At 38.0% G+C, this 20,180-nt stretch overlaps 2 protein-coding genes across 2 annotated transcripts in view; one reads left to right on the forward strand and one right to left on the reverse strand.

The window, feature by feature from the left end:
- Positions 1–87: 87 nt before the first annotated feature.
- samm50l (sorting and assembly machinery component 50 homolog, like) lies at positions 88–17,004 on the reverse strand. The gene is made up of 15 exons (XM_065265589.2): positions 16,837–17,004; positions 16,539–16,649; positions 16,151–16,252; positions 15,979–16,066; positions 5,654–5,760; positions 5,351–5,481; positions 5,181–5,268; positions 4,949–5,077; positions 4,791–4,862; positions 4,561–4,647; positions 4,318–4,388; positions 4,169–4,236; positions 3,917–4,063; positions 3,085–3,226; positions 88–1,535 (listed from the first exon to the last, which is right to left on the reverse strand). Exons 1-15 carry the CDS (start codon positions 16,855–16,857, stop codon positions 1,490–1,492), a joined length of 1,410 nt encoding a protein of 469 aa, XP_065121661.1. The 5' UTR covers positions 16,858–17,004; the 3' UTR covers positions 88–1,489.
- A 601-nt stretch (positions 17,005–17,605) lies between these two features.
- scube1 (signal peptide, CUB domain, EGF-like 1) overlaps positions 17,606–20,180 on the forward strand; it is a 113,380-nt gene continuing 110,805 nt past the window's right edge. Inside the window, exons 1-3 of the mRNA XM_073815861.1 lie at positions 17,606–17,667; positions 18,046–18,403; positions 19,935–20,057. Coding sequence (XP_073671962.1) covers positions 18,061–18,403; positions 19,935–20,057 — 466 coding nt within the window. The 5' untranslated portion in view covers positions 17,606–17,667; positions 18,046–18,060. The remainder of the gene's footprint in view (positions 17,668–18,045; positions 18,404–19,934; positions 20,058–20,180) is intronic.

A 20,180-nucleotide genomic window follows, 5' to 3' on the forward strand; every position in this document is an offset into this window, starting at 1 on the left:
ACTATTATATAGTACTGAATAAGTAGTATCACACAATTTTTGTGGTAGAAACACTCTTGAACCACACTTGAGAAAGCATTAAAACAGTAACAGGGAACCAAATGGTTTATTTTTTTGTGCACAACGTTACATAAAGTTCTGACAAAAATAAAATAAAAATCACCCCGACAATAAGAGCGCTGCTGGTGGACTCATGAAGGAAATTTAACATCGACTCACAGACACTTATAGACTCATACAGTCTTAATTGATTTATTTACTAGGTTTGGCATCAGAGGTGAAGACTGATGCAAACACAAAATTATCTTATTTAAAGCAGAAAAGGTGCTTATAGTCACATGGCTACAGATTAAACTCGACATTTCAGCAATATTGTGAACAAATGTTTGAACATTTGAATAATCCATTATTAATTATTATATTCCATCCAAAAAAATGTGGATGGTCCAGAAGTAGCCAGACTGCGATTGGTGGTGAATATCACAGTAAACGTAGGATTGCTGTTTTCATTAACACTTTCTAATAAGGGTACATGAATCATGATGAACTAATACATAAATTAATTCTTACTTAAATATGAAAGGTGCTTATAGTCACATGGCTACAGATTAAACTCGACATTTCAGCAATATTGTGAACAAATGTTTGAACATTTGAATAATCCATTATTAATTATTATATTCCATCCAAAAAAATGTGGATGGTCCAGAAGTAGCCAGACTGCGATTGGTGGTGAATATCACAGTAAACGTAGGATTGCTGTTTTCATTAACACTTTCTAATAAGGGTACATGAATCATGATGAACTAATACATAAATTAATTCTTACTTAAATATGAAGTAATGCTTAGTTAAGGCATGTCTACTGATCAAAACATGACTCAACACATGAATGCATTGTTAATTAATACATTAACCAACAACAAAAAACATCTCATGTTGTACTTAATGATGACTCTTCATTAGTTTATGATCAGTACATGCAAAAAACATCTCATGTTGTACTTAATGATGACTCTTCATTAGTTTATGATCAGTACATGCTCAGCATTAGTTCATGTTTAAGTAAAAATACATTTATGTCTTTAATTTATACATTTATTATGATTCATGGACCCTTATTATAAAGTGTAACCCTATTTTCCATAACACAACATTTACTATACCCAATATTGATTAATAACACAAAGGGTCCTAATGGCATGGGTATGGTACCACGCTTGACCGTGGCTAATTTTTAAAAGTTTTTCAGTTTCACCATGCTGTAAACAACTGTACAAGTTTGCCCAACTCAGCAAACCTGTGTACTCTGAACTCTGAAAATCAATAGTTTTTCGTAATAAAGACATCTTTGTCACCTTTCGATTTCTATACAAAAAACTGTATTCTTAGAGTGCGCATGCATGAGAAACTATTACCTGTGTTTAACATTCAAAATATTACAAAAAGAAATCCCCCTGCTTCAGAACAAGAACAGCAGCAGAGATATTCACAGGAAGCGGATGCCTGCACCGAACTGCACACCATCACATATCCTGCAAGAAAACACATTTTCAGTTTTTAGTAATTTAGTGGTAAAGAAAAATCTTTGCGTTTTCGTGTAAACATAGCCATAGGGACATATAATATACTCGGCGTAATAGAAGCGCGGCACAAGTGTTTTTGTTAGTTTCAGCCTCGATGCAGTATTTTCAAGTCCAGCGCATGATAGCAAATGCTATTGTTTAGATAGCAAATGCATTTTTGCCAATGGGCGTGCTGGTCTGAAAATGAGGTGTTCAGGCGTAATGTTATTTTGAGACAACTAAAATAGACTATGCCACTGACCAACTAAAACCTGGTCTAAAGTCTAAAGTCAATGGCACAATATTTTTTTGTTTTTAAACAGCGCGTTAGTAATATGTGCCTATAAACTAGATGAACATGCAGCAGCACACAAATTAGGATTAAAATGTAAGAGATTAATATTGTGTCTCTTGGACATAAATGAGGGCAGATTACAGGACTTTAGAAATTGTTAAGAGCTGCTTTACCTGTTGCCTGGAAAGCAGAGTTTTTGCTTTTAAAAAGTGGAAATATTGCAATTATTCGAAATGTTTTTTTTTTTTGTTTTGTTTTTTAATGCTACCCTATGGATTTATTGTATATGACGACTTTGTACCTCTGGGTATGGTGAGATTAGAACTATAAATATTTTTCAAAACACTCACGACACTGTCTTAGTGCTGAAACAGCTTTCACGTTTGTAAATTCTTTATCTCCTGTTGTTTACAAATATAAAGTATTTTTACTTATGCAAACTGTTTTTGCATATTTGTAAATTATTCTTATTAAAACCTTTACAGTGATCATGCATCATACTTTATCATCTTATTTTACGCATACAATACTCCATGACTGAAATAACGACTTTTGAATCATTTGAATAAATGGTAACACTTTACAATAAGGTTCATTAGTTAACATTTGTTAATGTATTAACTAACATGAACAAACCATGAGCAATACATTTGTTACAGTATTTATTAATCTTTGTTAATGTTAGTTAATAGAAATAAAGCTGTTTGTTCATGTTAGTTCACAGTGCATTAATGAATGTTAACAAGATTAACATTATTGGTAATGGCTGAAATTAACATAAAGATATAAATAAATGCTGTATAAGTGCAGTTCATTATTAGTTCATGTTAACGAATGTAGTTAACTAATGAACCTTATTGTAAAGTGTTACCGAATAAATAAAACACAACAAATTTTTTTTACATCAATCTTAAACTGATTGTCTTCTTTATCTGCCTACAGTTTTTTCGCTTAAAAATTCCACCATCTAAATAGAAAATTGGCATGGCTTGAGCGCAACTGGCTTTTAAAGGGGATGGGAGATGAGACACTCATTGGTTTATTGCACGTTACACCCAAAACATACCCATTACTCATAAGTGGATTAGCAAAAGTGGATTCGGACACACTTTACTTGTGCTGTGAGACCTTAGACCATGCGCTTAGATCGTTAACATAGGGCCCTTAAGGTTAATATAGCATAACAAGCTAATTTAGCTGTTTTTAATGTGAGTCAGTGTATACCTATCTCCACCTTGAACACTCATGGGAAAGCAGTAATTGAGTTCAAGCCTAGCAATGTTTCCCAGTCGCAGAATTATTCCTGCACCGTATGACCATCGGATACATTCTGCTAGCTTCTGTAGATGTGCACGTGGTCCATCTCCTACAAAAACACAGTGAATAATGTCAGTTTATTAGGGTTGTGACAATTAATCGGGCAAATGCGCATTTTCTCAATGAATGAATTTGAATGAATTAAGGTGAAATGCAGGCACATCCAAAAGCCAGGGGGCGCTCTCGCTTAGAAACACCATTTGTGCCACAGAAGAAGTAGTATACCAAACACTATTCCAGGAAATGTCTAAAGGAATATTTATATCACTGTTCTTCAGATTGTTTCAGGTATTTTCATGATAATAAAGAATATTTTAAATGATTGTGTTTGACGAGTGTTGCTTTTTTAAATGCACGTTATAAACGAGTCAAACTTGTAGTGATTTTAGATTGATAAGGACTTCCTACTGATCACGGAGCCGTAATACATGCACAAGCTGTGCATGAAACACTGAATCGGAGCCTTACGATTCAGAATCGATTTCAGACAGGTCTTTTTAATGGGAGCGCGATGCATCGATGCACATCCCTACAGTTTATAGATACAGCAACAGAATTTGAATTGAAGACAGATTGAAATAGGCTTAAGTTTAGGGGGGGGGTTAACTTGGACCCTTTTAGAAATAGCATCCCGGTATAGACAAAAAGCATGAAATCTCATAATGGATTTAAAAGAAATACTACAATGGAATAAATATACATTTAAAAACATTGAAGGTTTACAAGTGAAAACACTGACCGTAGTTGAGGTTGCAAAGGTTTCCAGCATTAAGGAAAAAGTGCGTTCTGAAGAGGTCAGCTAGGCCACTGCGGGTCGAGCGGAAGGGGAGGGGCGTGTACAGGTGGAGCCCACCAGCCCAATATGCATTACCACCCAGATAATCACCTGATAGGTTGGCCGTACACATGCAGGTAGAGAGTTAACATTTTTACAATTTTTTTTTATGATTTTTACAGTGAAACAATGTTAAAATCACACATACACATTTACCTTCACTTTGAGGGCCTATACTGTACATGCCAAAACCTCTCACACTTGTTGGACCACCCAGGTAGAACCTGCCAGTAACAAACATGCAACACAATGTGTACAATTGAGCATAAACCGAAAAAATAAAATGAAAATTAAAACAAACAAACCTGTCAGCAATGGATGTAGGTTGACTCCCAAGAGGGAAGATCATCCCTCCCCACAAGGATGCAGATAATACCTAGATAGAATAAAACCATCAAACCCACTATATTAGCACAATATTGACTTCTCATGAATGTCCAAATGCTACAGATGTCCAGTACAAAGTGACTAATACAACGATGATCGTTTTATTTTAGCAGATAAATCATGAAAGATATTGTCTGACATAAGTTAACCAGGCTACTCACAGAACCCCAGATAAAAGGTTTGTTAAGTTGTAGTTCAAAGTCCTCCTTTACAAAGCTGGCATCACCACCCGTGTATCCTGCCAGTTCCTAAAGCAACAGAGCAAACACAGATACTGCTTAACAGTCCAGCTAAAAGCCTTTCCAGCATTTCCAGTCAATGACCAGTGATGTAGGCACAGTAATGATGGAATGAAGAAATACGATAACACTTGGTGATCAAATCCACACACCTGATTGATCCGCAGTAAGGCACCTTTTTGGGGCAAGATGGCAGAGTTTCTTGTGTCTATAACCATAGTGTGCTAGTAAGAGATGACAAGATAATATTTCAGGAAATCAGTTATTAACTTAAACCTTAAGAGCCAAAACACTACTGAGGACAGCTTACAGAAAGGGCAGATTTAAGAGTGTGGCCGCTTTCTTCCCTCACGGCAAATGAGGCACTGCGAGCCAAACAGCCGAGTTCACGCCAAACACCTTCCCATTTCAAAGTGTGATCCGTCATCCACAGAGGAAACTGAAAGACGCATAATGAATAAAACACATTTGCTTATGAAGTATACTCAATGCTTTAAAAGTGGAAAATGAGATCACTAAAATAACTACTGTGCTTATCTTACAATAAGCTCTGTGGAAACGCCCCTGTCCGTTTCCTTCAGCGAGCTCCAGGGAAACTGGCCTGTGACTTTGTACAGGTTCAGCGTGAAACTATCAAAGACAAAGAATTCAGTGAGATCCAACACAAAGGTGCTGTTACCTTTCATACTCTTTCAGTGTACAAAAATCCTACTTGCGCTCATAATATCCTGGCTGTGGTTTAAAGAATGAGAGGCCATAGGATGTTTCCTTAGTACCATAGGAGAACTGGAAGGTGAGTCTCTCTCCTCTGCCAATTATGTTGGGAAGCTTTACACCCAGAACCTGTGCATAAATAAACACAAATGCAGTGACACCACTAAAGCAAGTAGTTTTAGTAGTTTTAAATAGGGACTGACAAAACCTATTTAGAGCAATTGATGTTGACTAACTGATGCATTAGTGTGTGACAGCATGCTATGAGAGTAAAGTACTGTGCTTGTAATATGATTCTCACCATACTGCCTTCATTGTTTCCGACCATCGTGTTGTAGCTGCCAGTAAGTCGCTTAAGCTCAGTCACCTCGAATGTAACATCAAGCCCATTTGGCAGCGCATCTGTACCTGAGGAGGGGACAGAAAGACGGCAGTTTAACCAAATAGGGTGTTTAAAGTCCCCCTGTGGTGAAAATCAAGTTTTATTGTTGCTTATATGTCTATGTCTTAATTCATCATTTGTCACCATACAGTACTTTCTTTATGAAATTGCCATAGTTTCCTTTGTCTCAAACATGCAGCCTATCCACTTATCTATATAAATGACTGGATTGCACATGACGTCATAAAATTGAAGCCACTGCGCCGCCATATTGGTATGCCCAACATTCTACTCGTCCCTATTAGTTAAATACAAAAACATGTGACTTTGGTAAATTTATTTTACCTGCCCGTTTAACGATTTATATCATTATTTTCTTGAAGCCTCTTATTCCCTATTAGTTAAATTCCACAAGGGGGCGTATTTGTTCCTCAGACGTTGCACAATAAACGTGACATCCGAATATATTCATTATATATCGTGAATGAAAAGATTCGAACAAATGTCCGTTAGTGAACTGATTGTATACAGTATTTATATCGTAACTCGATCAGAAACGTCAAGATTGTGAGATGAACAAATCGTTTTGGATTAAAAGGCTTGGATATTCCATTTCCTTGGACTTTTGGGGATTTATGAACAATTTGTTTTGGACAATTTCACTGAAGCGGATAAAGGGAAGATTTTGAATGTAAGTAAATATCCTAAATCGGCACCGCCCGGTTCAGGTAACTAACAACTATTACAGTTTTATGACTGCTATAAATAATATGATGCTTTGTGTGTGCGCTTAATGGAATCACGAAAGTCTAAGCTTTCAAACGATGTGCCGCATGACCGTATATTTTGAAGATTTAATTCTTCAAAGTTACAATGACGTTTATGCAGCCTCACGTGCAAGGGAGGGGGTGTGCCGGGTACGGCACAGTGTTCCTTATCAGGTTAAAGAAATCAGCAATTTACTTAAAATACATTTTCGATTATTGTTAAAAGAGTGATTAAGTTATGTTTAACTTTATTCATTGGCTGCAGCTATCTCTGTAGCGAATACACATATGTGCATAAAAAATCTGGATGCAAAATGCATACTATTAGCTTGTTATCTTTCTCCGTTAAGTAGAATGTTTAAAGTAGATGTTTTTCCTGTGTTTTCGAAGCTTTCATTGTGTTTACGGTGCACAATATAATGTGTTCATGTTTTGTGTGTAAAAAAACGCAGTATTTTTCACAAAATTAACTTTCTTACTGTTTTCACTGTAATAAAAACAAGCTGATATCTTCCTCGTTTTATGAAGTCCCTCCTTCAGAAATACGTAATGTAGCTGGTTTTGTGTGTTGTGATTCGACAGCAGCTTAGCATAGCTGCCGACTGGCATATTCCTGTAGGCAGTTAGTCAAAAATTCTTTGATGTCATATATCCGGGAAGTAGAGGGCTGTAGTTCAAACCGGTCGTTCTCTGTAGTCCATGAAAAGTGAATTCTGTTAATGAAAATATATTGCTTTGCATTATTTATGCTCTAACAGCAACATTAAACACTAACTAAAGTTTGAAAATGGGACCACGAAACACGGCCGCTTTAACGTTAGACAACCTAGCAACTGCCTGATGGTGAATTTTTTTTATTATAAGTAGATTTCGGCAAGTAGTTAGACACATCTACAACATGTACCATACACCTTTGAAACTTTATTTGCCCGACTGCTATTGCAAGCTTTGTATTGCTAAGTTCGGACAATCATATTTCTTGCGTTTCTGACAGAGCTAATGTCATTTAGGACAACGTTCCTAAAAGTTACTTGATACTTTTTGTCAATGAGATTAAAAAGGTGTCCCACTTCACCCTTAAACCACCATAGTTTAGCACAGTAGTATGCTATTCTAAACATAAGTTTATGTGACATAGTTAGTTGACTACTGAAACATTAGTAAGTTCAGTTCAGTTCATTTTATAAAGCTGATGTATCTTAAACAGTTCCTTGCAAACTGACCAAAGATCACGACAACGCCTGGGACTCCTCAGGAAATTAAGAAGTTTCAATGTCAGTCCTCAGACCTTAACTATGTTATATCAATCAGTGATCGAGAGTACACTAACATATAACATTGTTTCATGGTACGGCAATTTAACATTAAAACAAAAGAACAAACTCTCACAAATAATTAACCAAGCAAACAAGATCACCCGGCACAAACAACAGCCACTTCAGAGCTTGTTCGATCATTTTATGGGAAAAAAGGCAATTGCGATTTTTAAAGACAATACACACCCTCTACACTCTAGTTTTGAATTGCTCCCATCTGGGCGAAGACTGAAAATTCCCTTAGCTAGGAAAAATGTTTATAAACGATCTTTTCTCCCAATGGCAGTGATTATTTTGAATCGTACAGTATTTTAAGTGAAGCAATAGAAGGGCTGTTTTCATCTTTTTAAAAGTGTTTAATTGTATGATTTTTGTTGTTGATGTGTGATGTGTTTGTATGTTGCAGTGTCAAAGACAAATTTCCGCTCTGTGAAAACAGACTGGACAATAAAGTTAAACTAAACTAAACTAAACAATTTATACTATAAGAATCCGGTTATGCATTTCAATGTTTTTTCTTACATTCTCACTTACAGCGATTGACTGTACAGTACCCTGCCTGTGCTTTAGTGTAACATTAAGAAACTTGTTACAACATGGAGGAAACAAAAGGTTAGTTTGTTGTTGAAGAGCCATTGCACGGTACCTCAAATTAGATCAAGAGGCATAGAGTAGGCGGTCTCTTGTGGCTGCTCGAACACATGCGCGTCTACAAAAGCAATCTGGCGGAATGTGGTCAAAAGTGGATGGGCTTAAAACTTAAAATTGTTTGATAAAATGCTTTTTATGTGCCTCAGCAGAAACTAAATGTATAAGGATACATTGGCTAGACTGTCTTCACCGAAGAGCTGTCCTTAAAGGTAAAGCAAAAGCATGACATCAATTGTAAAGTAACTTTAATATATCTTTCTGTATACAGAAAAAATGTAAAGCAATGGGATTATTACATTTAATGCAAACATTACTCGATATGTACAAATTAATTCAAATGTTTGTTAGGTAATTGCCTGTTAAAGGGATAGTTCACTTTAAAATTAAAATTCTGTCATCATTTACTCATCCTCATGTTGTTCTAAACCTGTATGAATTTCTTTTTTCTGATGAACACAAAAGAAGATATTTTGATAAATGATGGTAAACACACAGCAGTAATTGACCATAGACTTCAATAGTAGGAATAAAAAAAAACGATGGAATTTAATGGGTACCGTCAACTGTGTGCTTACCATCATTTATCAAAATAATTTCTTCATCATTTATCACAATACTTCCTAAATATTTTTTCCTACTATGGAAGTCTATGGTCACTTACTGCTGGGTGTTTACCATCATTTCTCAAAATATCTTCTTTTGTGTTCATCAGAAAAAAGAAATTCATACAGGTTTAGAACAACATGAGGATGAGTAAATAATGACAGAATTTTCATTTTAAATTGAACTATCCCTTTAAAGATAATTATTTGCATTCAGAAGATAAAGTAAAACATTTTTTATATTTTGGCAGAGCATATCAGGCTAATTAGCTTTCCCAGAGTTTTCCTTTTGCAGTCTGATGCAGCAGATGTTTCTTTGTCTGCATTACTCTTTGTGAGTGTCAAGATGTGATTATTGTATGGTCTTACTGTATATTGAACATGTGTGCCTTGAGCTCCTTGGATACAGAGACACCATGACGTTTCAAAAGCTGGATTTGAATTTGAAGTTCAATTGTGAGATGTTCCCTGTATGTCAGGGCTGTGCAAAAAATCGACTGCGATTATCATGCGCGTGTCATCAGTAAAGCCGGTTTGGTGATTAGTATTAAATCGCCATCAGCTGCATTTATTACACCGAACCGTAGTTCACCGAGAAGCTGGGCAAAATCGGGTTCATAATCGAGGAAAATCGACTCCGATAATCTATGCGATTTTGCCTAGCTTCTCTGTGAACTATGGGTCTGTGTAATAAATGCCATTCCATCTGAAAGCAGCTGATGGCAATTTACTTCTAATTACGGAACCGGCTTTACTGATGACACGCGCATGATAATCGCAGTCGATTTTTTGCACAGCCCTACTGTATGTATATGATGTTGAATAAACCTCTCAGCTGTGTTGCAGATTTTTAGCATGATGTCTGATGGTCTAATGAGGCCACCTCTAGACAAGAAGGGCACACTCATATTAGGGCTAACCCAACCCAACCAAATCGTGCCAAAAAAGTGATTGTCCCCTCTCCCTACTCATTCACTCACACTGTACTTTTATCGATCCGAGCCCGAGCGCGTTTTCATCATTAGGATGCGATTGTTATGAACCAAGCAGGAAGTAAAGCTTTATTAACACTGGAACCCATCGTAATGTCTTTTGGTGCTTGATGACACACAGCCCTCTCACATGCCATCGTATTGCTTAGTTGATCTGTCGCGTGTGCATTCGACATTCATGTAACCCTGCTGTGCACATAAGTAGGTTTTTAAGTAGGCCAATGAAGGTAAGTGGCCGTGCAGTTGAGGACTCTCCTTTTGAACCGTACTCTGGCGTGATTTGCAATTACATTACATGTTCTGCCCCTGAGCCCAAGTGAACCGTGCTCCAGCCCAACTCTGCAAGCCGGCCAGGGTGCGATTAACTAAACCGCACCAGGCCGCGATACAGAGTGATCACATAAGTCAAACAAACCAGGCTTGGGGGGTCAAACGCACCCGGGCATGGTTTGGATTGGATAGTGTAAGTGGTGTGCCCTATGTTCATTTGGGTGTGTCTAAGCTCATCTTGGACCTCTCTACACTAAGTGCTGATAAGCAGGTGGTACCGTGTATTTTCTTCATTGTAGTCCTGACAACCAGTGCTTTAAGTGGCCCAAAAGAGGTGCCGGGACTCTTTTCTTTTTTTTTTTTTTGCTGACTCGACTCCTTTTTTGAAGGGGTTTTATATTCAGCAGTCAACAGACGACCTTGTAAAAAATAATAAATCCTTTTATAAGTTTGTGGATCTGCTTGAGCTAGAAATAGCTACTGAACATAAATAAAATGTGCAAAAGGATTTTGAAAAAATACCATTAGAAAGGAAAGAGCTACTGTAGAGCTTTTGAACATAAATAAAATGTGAAAAAGGTAGATATGTGAGTAAAATTTGGCATGGTTAAATGCTAAAACTAGTTGTTCAGATAGAAAGAGCTTGAAAAAAAAACTTTAAAATGACACCAAGACCATGTCTATGGGTTAAAGAATAACAAAATACTGGCCATTTGAAACTCGAAAGTCATTTATTTTGTCCCATTGTTTTCCATTTTGCGGGTGGTAAAACTACTGTGCACGTCGTTCAAATTCATTGAAATTTCGTTCACTTGTAGTTTAGCAATTAAACTAAATGTATATTACAATTTCAAGAATGTTTTCTGCACATCGCCTGAGGAAATCCGAAGTTGCGTCAAGGGGAACCAAACTGACAGCCACGACAGCGGAGATTATCACGTACCTACAAAAGGGTATTGGATAAAGCTTGCGTCTGACCTGTAGCTGTCATTCTGGCTTGGTGGGATGTCAGTCAGCGAGTCCTCTGATTCTGACCTTGTTCTTTTACTACTCAGAGTCTTAAACAAGGAGGGCATAGGATATTAAGTGTTCATTGTATTTTCATTTTGACCGAGCAGATATGGTTGCGCATTTCACACACAAACACAGACCTCTCCAGTCCAGAGCACGTTGACGCTGACTAACCGCCGCATGCGCTTTTAACTTGTAAACGCAAGGGTGTATGGGTAATGTAGTCTCAGTCTCTGCTCTCGGTGGGACGAATTAGGAAGCGTACATTAAGGGCGCTCTGAAAAGCCGCAGCGCAGCCAAAGGATTAAATTAAACCTCTGTTTTTAAACAGATGTGCAAATGAGCGTTCCGGTACGCTAAAAGCATGTTCTGGGCGCACGGAGAGGTGGTGGTACGCTCAAGAGCTATTTTTGGAGGTGGCGGTACTGAGTACCGGGGCGTTCCGGCCCACTTAAAGCACTGCTGACAACAAAGCCAGCTATGTACCCCACCACAGCCTCTTTAAAAATGGACAGGCTGGGAAGGCCTGTGGGGATGTGTGTTTCTGTGCTCTTCTCTGTTTCAGGACAGATATCATTTCGGCAGAATTTCAGGTGTTGCCTCCAGTGCCACTGTGCTATCCAGCGTGGAGCAGTTGCCAGTAGCTCTGATTGCCACTAGACTGCTATGAGATTGTTTTTTAACCCATTAGCTAATCGAATGGCAGCAAAAAACTGCTTAAGGTGATCCTGGCTAAATTTGTAAGTAGTAGATAATGTAACTGGGAAGTAGGTGGTCATACATCATATAATTGTTGGAAACTTTTATTCCAACCATAAAGCCAAGGAAGCCAGTTTTCTTGCCTGTTTCAACAAGTCGTCGTCCACTGATGCCTGGCTCTCTCAGTGCATTGATGTAATTGTATGGGTCCTTTAGGAAAGCCATGTTGGTGGTCTCATTGTTTTGATGACTTTTAAATCCCATAGCCACAGGGTTTCTAGAATTCATCAGGTTAAAATACCAGTAAAACATCTCAATAAATTTACAGTTTGCTCACAGCCAGTGAACTGGGGGACGTGCAAGTGCTGCTCACAGAACCGGAGGGCATCTGACAAACTGGCGCTGAAGGTCTGGGGAGCAAGTTTCACCGTCATTTTTTGACTTTGCCAATCCATTTGAGCATATCTAATTTTGTTGCCAAGGTGTAGCACTTTATCCTTTTGTAGTTTCGGTAAAGCTTTAATGTATTCCCATGTTATGCTGCTTCCACATGAATCTAAAATGATGCCACATGACCCCAAGGTGTTACGTACCAGATTTAGCATATGACAGATGTCCAAGATGACATGGACTTTTGTTGCTTGTTTGATGGATCAGGAAAATGGGGTCCAGGTTTGTTGGTTGAAGGTCTGCCCCAAGGTCCCTTAACATGGAAAAGTGTGATGATGGGCCATCACATGTTAGGGGCACCACCCTTACTCCCACAACAGTGAGTTTTAGGATGCATTGCACACAAGGTAGCCCTCTCTGACCCAGTCATTCCATGGGTTAATAAATATGCAACTGGAGCTTTTCAGTGTTCATGAATGCAGACAACCATCTGTACCAGTACCTCTGTTGCCATAGGTAGGGCTGCACGATAAATCGCATGCGATACCACGCGCATCACGTCATTAATGCCAGTTCCTTGATTAGTATTACATCGCCATCAGCTGTTTTCAGATGGCGCGACATTACGGCACAGAGCCGTAGTTCCCTGACAAGCTGGACGTATCGCAGGCGATACGTCCGCGATAATTAATGCAAAATTGCCCCGATTGTCAGTGAACTACGGCTCTGTGTAGTTAAAGCTGCTCCATCTGAAAACAGCTGATGGCGATTTAATACTAATCAAGGAACCGCCATTACTGACGAGATGTGCGTGACAAACACATGCGATTTATCGTGCAGCCCTAGCCATAGGAATGTCTTCGTTTGTTATGTTTGTCCTAATGTAAACAAATCCAGTCATTTTTTTAGCATCCCACTCATGTGCTTCACAATAAACGTTTTATCTAACTTTAGTGCACAGAGTGCCTCATGAGCCTTAGCCTTTGCAGCAGATGTTTGGCTTTGAGAGAAATTAATACTTTATTGCTAAATCAAGGATCTCCTGCAGTGCTGCTGTACCACTTTTATATTGTGGATGAGTGAGGCAACCCCAAGTTAAATGTCTTCTTGACATACTTGTACGCCTTAGCAGAGAAGAACTGCAATGTAAGTGCAAATGACATGAGGGCTGGGTGGTATGTTGCATGGCTGCACTGATCTCTTTTGAGAATTTGTAGTGGCACATCAGAGCAGGCCTGTGTTGGCTGGGTGCACTCTAACTCGGCCTGTGTTGCCTCTGTGTATTCTTAAGCCGAAGGTATACTAGGGACATCCGCATATGCGCGCCGTCCGCATGACGTCATTTTCGTCATCAGGAGGGTCCGTGGCCATCCCAAAATAGCCCTCGTACAACAGTGCATGCGTTGAAAGAGGACACTACAAACAATAACCAAAACGCAATAGACAGCATTTGCACACACACCATCGTCTTTTCTTCATTTATTTTCACTTCTTCCAAGAACAGAAAGCTGTGGAGCATTTTTGTCACCATAATGTTTGATTTCTGTTCTTTTTTTTCTTGTTGTTTGTTCTAGACCAGGGGTTCTCAAAGTTTACATTCAAAGGTCCAAATCTGAATTCTCCTCATTTTCATAGGTCCGGAAAAACTTTATGTAAATAATTTGTTTATATAACAAATCAACACAAACAGTTAAGTGTATTTTGCATTTAAAGTAAAAAAAATGTTTTAAACATAAACACAAGAAATATGCCAAAAGTAACCAGGTGCAAAATACAGAGCAACCTAATTAAAGAAATGGCACAGTTTGTTCTCCATCAGATGCATAAACCATGGCAAAAAAAGTGTAGGCAGAGAAACTGACCAAAATTAGGAGTGCACCTATAAATTGGCTGATGATGCTTGCTATGCTTCTCAATGAATTACGGTAAAATGCCACTACATCCAAAAGCCAGGGGGCGCTCTCGGGCAGAAACTTAATATGTGCTGCAGACGAAGAACTAGACACACGAAGCTCAAGGAAATGTCTTAAGGATTTTTATTGCTGTTCTTCAAACATTTTCAGGTATTTTCATGATAATAAAGAATATGTTTACCGATTATCTTTGACTAGTGTTGCTTTTTCAAATGCATGTTTTAAACGGCTCAAACCAACAGTGATTTCAGATTGATAAGGACTTACTGATCAAAAGCCGTAGTACATGAAGTAGCTGTGCATATCTGGGTGTGACGGCTAGAGCGTCACACAGGACATTTTTTAATAACTCGTTTTATTTTCGGATCAGGAAAAAAAACTAAACGAATGGTTTACAAGTTAAATATGCATTTGTAAAGTAGCAAATGCACACATCTAATCAATCACATAGAAATTAATGCACTTGTAATATGAAGTGGACGCGGGTCCGGATCAAGTTCCCCTCGGGTCCGGATCCGGACCGGAGTCCGGACTTTGAGAACCCCTGTTCTAGACTTTGGTCGCATTGGTGGATCCGCTACTTTTCTTCATCTATCCTATTTTTTAATGTACTGTAAATGTTGCAAATCAGTGCTGCCCTGATAGCCTGGTAGAGTAATAATTTGAATAAAATATTATTTGTATTGGGTATATGTGTCCAACGTGGCCGTCCTCGTGTAGCTGCGAGGGGGAATACTTAAAAAAAAGCTGTGCGGATGAGTGCGTGCACGAGTTGAATACCGAAAAAGTATACCCCGGCCTTTACTCGGCCTGTGTTGCCTCCCTGCACTTCTGCTTGGCCTGTGTTGCCTCGGTGCACTCTAACTTGGCCTGTGTTGCCTTGGCATAGAGGTCTTCACAGGTCCACTTAGACCCCAAAACATAAGGTGGGTCCCGATCAGGTTCGGGTCTAAAAGTTTCATGTGTGCCTCGGACACGGTTCGGGTTTAATAATAGCTCCATTGGGTCTCTGGTAATTTACAATTAATGTGTTTTTGCCGAACGGACCCGAAGACCAGAACTCTTTTGCGTGTGTGCGTCTATGTCCTTTTCAAGCCTCTCCTCTGTTTGCCAAGAGCGTTTGCAAGATTGTGTAGGTGGCGGTAGGTTCATTTTTAACCTTAATTTTAATCTAATTTAAAATAAGAAATGATCTGTATTGGGTATGAATTAATTAATTCATAGAGCCACGTATACTGGGGGGAATGGTGTAAGTTACATTCAAGCTATGTAAATTATGACAGTATATTCATTTTTTGGTGAACTATCCCTTTAAGGTGTAAACGTATTGATTACAGAGGGGCTTTTAATGATGCCACATAATCCTTTCTGCTCTAACAGAAATCTACAGCATTTTCTTTTCAACTTACCAGTTTCAAACGGAACAAAGCCTTCTGATGGAGAAATAATCATCTCTAAACTATGTGCTAACAAAACTAAACTGAACTTTGGACCCACCGCTTTTTGTTCCATATAAATTGAAGGCTGGATGGCCGCATTAAAGGAAATGCAGCAGCTCAGTCCAGAATGATATAAAAAAAATGGTATCTAAATTAAGCATGAATTGGACATAAAGATGTTAAGGATGCGGTACCTTCTGAGATATCGATCACCACCTCTACGTCCTTAAATATGCCAAGACGGAGTAACTTTTGTCTGGCCTCATGGGATTTTCTCATCACCTGCAGAAATACTGTGTTTATTACCTCCTCTAAAAACAACTTAACCAAACCAAACCTTATAAAACACCACAACCTGTTACTCACTTCCACCAGGTTCCTAGCAGTGAAGACATCTGAGATCTCATAGCCTAAGTAATCTTCTTTGGTTCTGCCTAGTCCTGCAATGCTGACATGTTGAACAACAACCTAGATGAGACAATTTTAGGTTTATTTGTGTTATAATTTTTTTTTAAATCCAAACAATTTACAGTGCTTTTAATGTATACATTGTTAGCAATTTGTCTGTTTCTTGGGAGTCGAACCCATGACCTTTGCACTCTTCCAACTGAGCTACGATAAATGATTTCCACAGTAATACATAATGGTATGATAAATCAGAATGCATGCACCACCATGGTTTCAATTATGGTGGTACCATGTTTCTTTTGTGTTAATGTATTAAACTTTAAGAAATAGTCAGAAAACAACTTACATCTTTATTTTCTAAAATCTCCTGCTTATTTTCTTGCTCTGCCTTCATCACCTCCATATCATCTGAGTTAACGCCCAGGTCTCGTCCATACATGGGATAAGAATCCATACTCTACAAAAAACATGACAATTTAAATTTATAACAAATAATGTATACTTATATGGCATATGCTGTGCATGACCTAATGTATGGAAACAAAAACAAGTATTGAAGCAGCACAGTAAACTCTGAACACAAGAGGTCACAGACAAACTTAGCCGATTTCAGGCTGAATCTTGAAGAAAGCTATTAACGTTACCCTTGCGTGCACAGTCCCCATTTTATCCAATTATATCCTTCAAAAGTGTTCAAGACGCGCAGCTGATCGTGGGAATGTAAAATATCGCAAATATTATGAAGCAGTGAACCCAGCCCCCTTCAAGGAGGACGCCATGACACGCAGACGCTTTGAGAAACAGTAAGGTGATTGGCTATGACGCCACGCAAAGTGGGCGGCGCTTTTACTTATTTATTTTATTTTATTCCCTTCGTTAAAGTTATTATTATTATTATTTATTTTATTATTTGATTTTTCAGTGTTTTTATGTTTCAGTGTCATGTAAAGTTGATTACTTAATAATTGTAAAAAAATCGGTACCTCGTGCTACTCCGCCCTTTTAGATCCTTGTGGAGTAGTCATGGACTGTAGTTATACACCTACCGAAAAGGGCAATTGTGAAAGTTGAAAACTGGATTGACCCGCAGCTAGGGTAATAGTTATAGTTTGTACTTAATGACAACTTAGATTGCATTTTTTTGTTTCAATAACTAGAAGGCTATTGCGCGCAATGCGTTCATCCATGTATGTAGTGAACTGTGTAGATTTGTGTGTCTAATTCATCCAGTTCATTGGCAATTTATTATAAGTATCAGTATGTTGTATTTTAGGTATTTTGCTGTTTCTAAACTCAAAAGTAAACACAAGTAGTTCAATCGTTTAATTTAAAAACGCCTTCTCCTATAAGGCCAGCAGAGGCCAGTATAACATCTCTGATCTCTTTGATTACAAAGCTTTTATGTAGGTGGAACAAAGAACCAAACTCTGGATAATTTGATGCACCTTAAGGCATTTATCTGGCTCAGTATTACGGTGAGTAAATATATATAAAGTAAAATAATAATTTAGTATTTATTTATAGGCACTTGAAGTATATATTGTTATAGACATTGGGAACTTTAAAGGTGTATCACTTTGTCAATAAATTAGTCACAGGTAAAACAGTTTAAAATAAAAAAGCAATTTATTACACATTGAAATAAATAAAATACAAAGCCTACATTTTTACTTATTTTGATTTAATACAAACTTGATTTTTATTTTATTCTTACTATTATTAATGTAGTCTGCTTATTCTTCTTCATTTCTTTCTTATTGTTCACAATTGATGCTTTTGCATTTTAAAATAAACTGTACAAAAAGATACAGATGACGATGGATATTTCATTTGATATGCCGTTTTCTTGCCAGGTCTGAACTCAATCAATGGAAGGAGGCACTTATGCATATCCTATGCGATCTCTCTCTCTCTCTCTCTCTCTCTCTCTCTCTCTCTCTCTCTCTCTCTCTCTCTCTCTCCTTCATTTCACCTCCCATCTCCTCCTCAAATATGTGCAAACCAATCAGCAGGCGTCGCGAGGCATCGAGCTCTCGTGCTCTGTCTGCCAGCAGCAGCAGAAACGCTCCTCTTATCAAAGACACACGCAACTGGAGAACAACATTCACTCACAGCCTCGAACCATGGGTCCTGCCTGCTTCTCCTGGGACGTCTGTTTGCTTTTCCTTCTCATAAATACTTTCGATGTCATGGGAAATGCTGGAGTCGCAGGTAACCTTCTTTTTTTGGGGGGGGGGGGGGGGGGTAAACTTTAGCTAACTGATAAATATTGCAGAATTGAATAAATATTATTTTGCAAATGCCTAATAGAGAGCTTTTTATAAAGCACTTTACTTATAATTACATTAATATGATAAATATGTTGTTTTTGCTTTATAGGTCACCTTTTGTAAATTAAATTAGGCTTATTATTGACAATACTGGAAATTGCATGCTGAAAATCATGGGGTTTGAACGCGCAAGTCTGAGTTTGCGCAAAACATTATGCATTAAAAAAATTGTCTCTGAGAAATTGGCTCTTATTGGGTCTGTACGACCATGAGCCGCCTTGATGGGGTCGATTTGGGAGGATTATCGACCCCTCACTCTTCTGCATTTATCGATACGCATTGTGTCTCTTCGTAATGAATGCTTGGAAAAAGTCAATAATACAATAAAACTTAGAGTCTCGGTTCTTTTAAACATGATTGAAAATTTGATGACATATATTTATTTAAGTTAAACACACTCGTGGAAATAAAAGAGACCTGCAAATGTTTAACTCTAAATAAGTTTATTGGAGTTTTGGCTGTTGCGCATGAAGTCTCCGGGGTTCGAGTAGCCTTTTTTATGGAAATAAACAGATGAAATAAAACTCATGACATTCGTAAACCAAAACATATGTGCAATATTTATTTATATTCCCTCAGTGTCTATGGCATGGGTTTGAATGATCTGTCGCGGTTTGTTCACCGGAGCGCATTGCGCACATGGTGCTGAGCGACTTTTTTGTCATATATGTATGTGTGCTTGAGTTTAATATTCTGGTAATGATAAACTTGAACTTACAAATGAGAAATAATTCATTTATTTATCCATTCATTCATTCTTTCTTTCTCTCATTACCTTCAGATCTAAAGTTCTCATATAAAAGTCACTTATTTAGACATGGTCACTGAACAGCAAAAAAAGCAACCACTGCCACACCTGTATTCCCCTATCAGAAGAAATAGATTTTTCATTAAGGTCTGGTTTGATCTAATCCAGTTAAAGACAAGTCTGTCTTTTGGTTGACTGTGTCTCTGACATGGTACACACGGACAGAATGACAGATTCGGTTGTTTCTGAAAATCTACTCTACAATGCCATTGATGCTAAAAGGAGATGAACAACAAATGTTTTATTATGTTTAATGTCCTTAAATAAATATAATGGGTCACTGCTATCTAGATAGACTGTTCTGTATGTTCTTAGAAAGAAACTATTTAACGGTTATCTTTCTGCTGATATGGTTGCTTGAAATTGCTTTGACTATTGAGATATAGTAAAAGTGTAAAATACAATGTTGATATCTCTTCTGATGGGAGACATGAGATTTCTTCCCTGACATGCAGGTTCTCATTTAGACCCCCATCACAATAATGGAAAAGCAACAGTGCTATCAAAAAGCTTTCTTGTAATTTTTTTTTCTTGTGGGATCTTTTCAAGATCTTTATGTGTACAAGCATTCAGCAAAGTCTTATTCCATGTGATTACCCCACAGATGCAGATGAATGCTCTGAAGCCACAGACGACTGCCACATCGATGCTCTGTGCCAAAACACTCCAAAATCCTTCAAGTGCATCTGCAAGACTGGTTATAAAGGAGATGGCAAGCACTGTGAAGGTGGGTTAGCCGGATCTTTCTTCCCACCCACTCTCTGCTGTCTCACACATAGAGGTTGCACTGTGTTCGTGAGGGCATTTCATAGGCGTCCATTATTTAATATCGCCGCAAATATGTTTTATG

Source organism: Paramisgurnus dabryanus, chromosome 1 (genome assembly GCF_030506205.2).
Source record: "Paramisgurnus dabryanus chromosome 1, PD_genome_1.1, whole genome shotgun sequence".
In the NCBI taxonomy this organism is placed as follows: Eukaryota; Metazoa; Chordata; class Actinopteri; order Cypriniformes; family Cobitidae; genus Paramisgurnus; species Paramisgurnus dabryanus.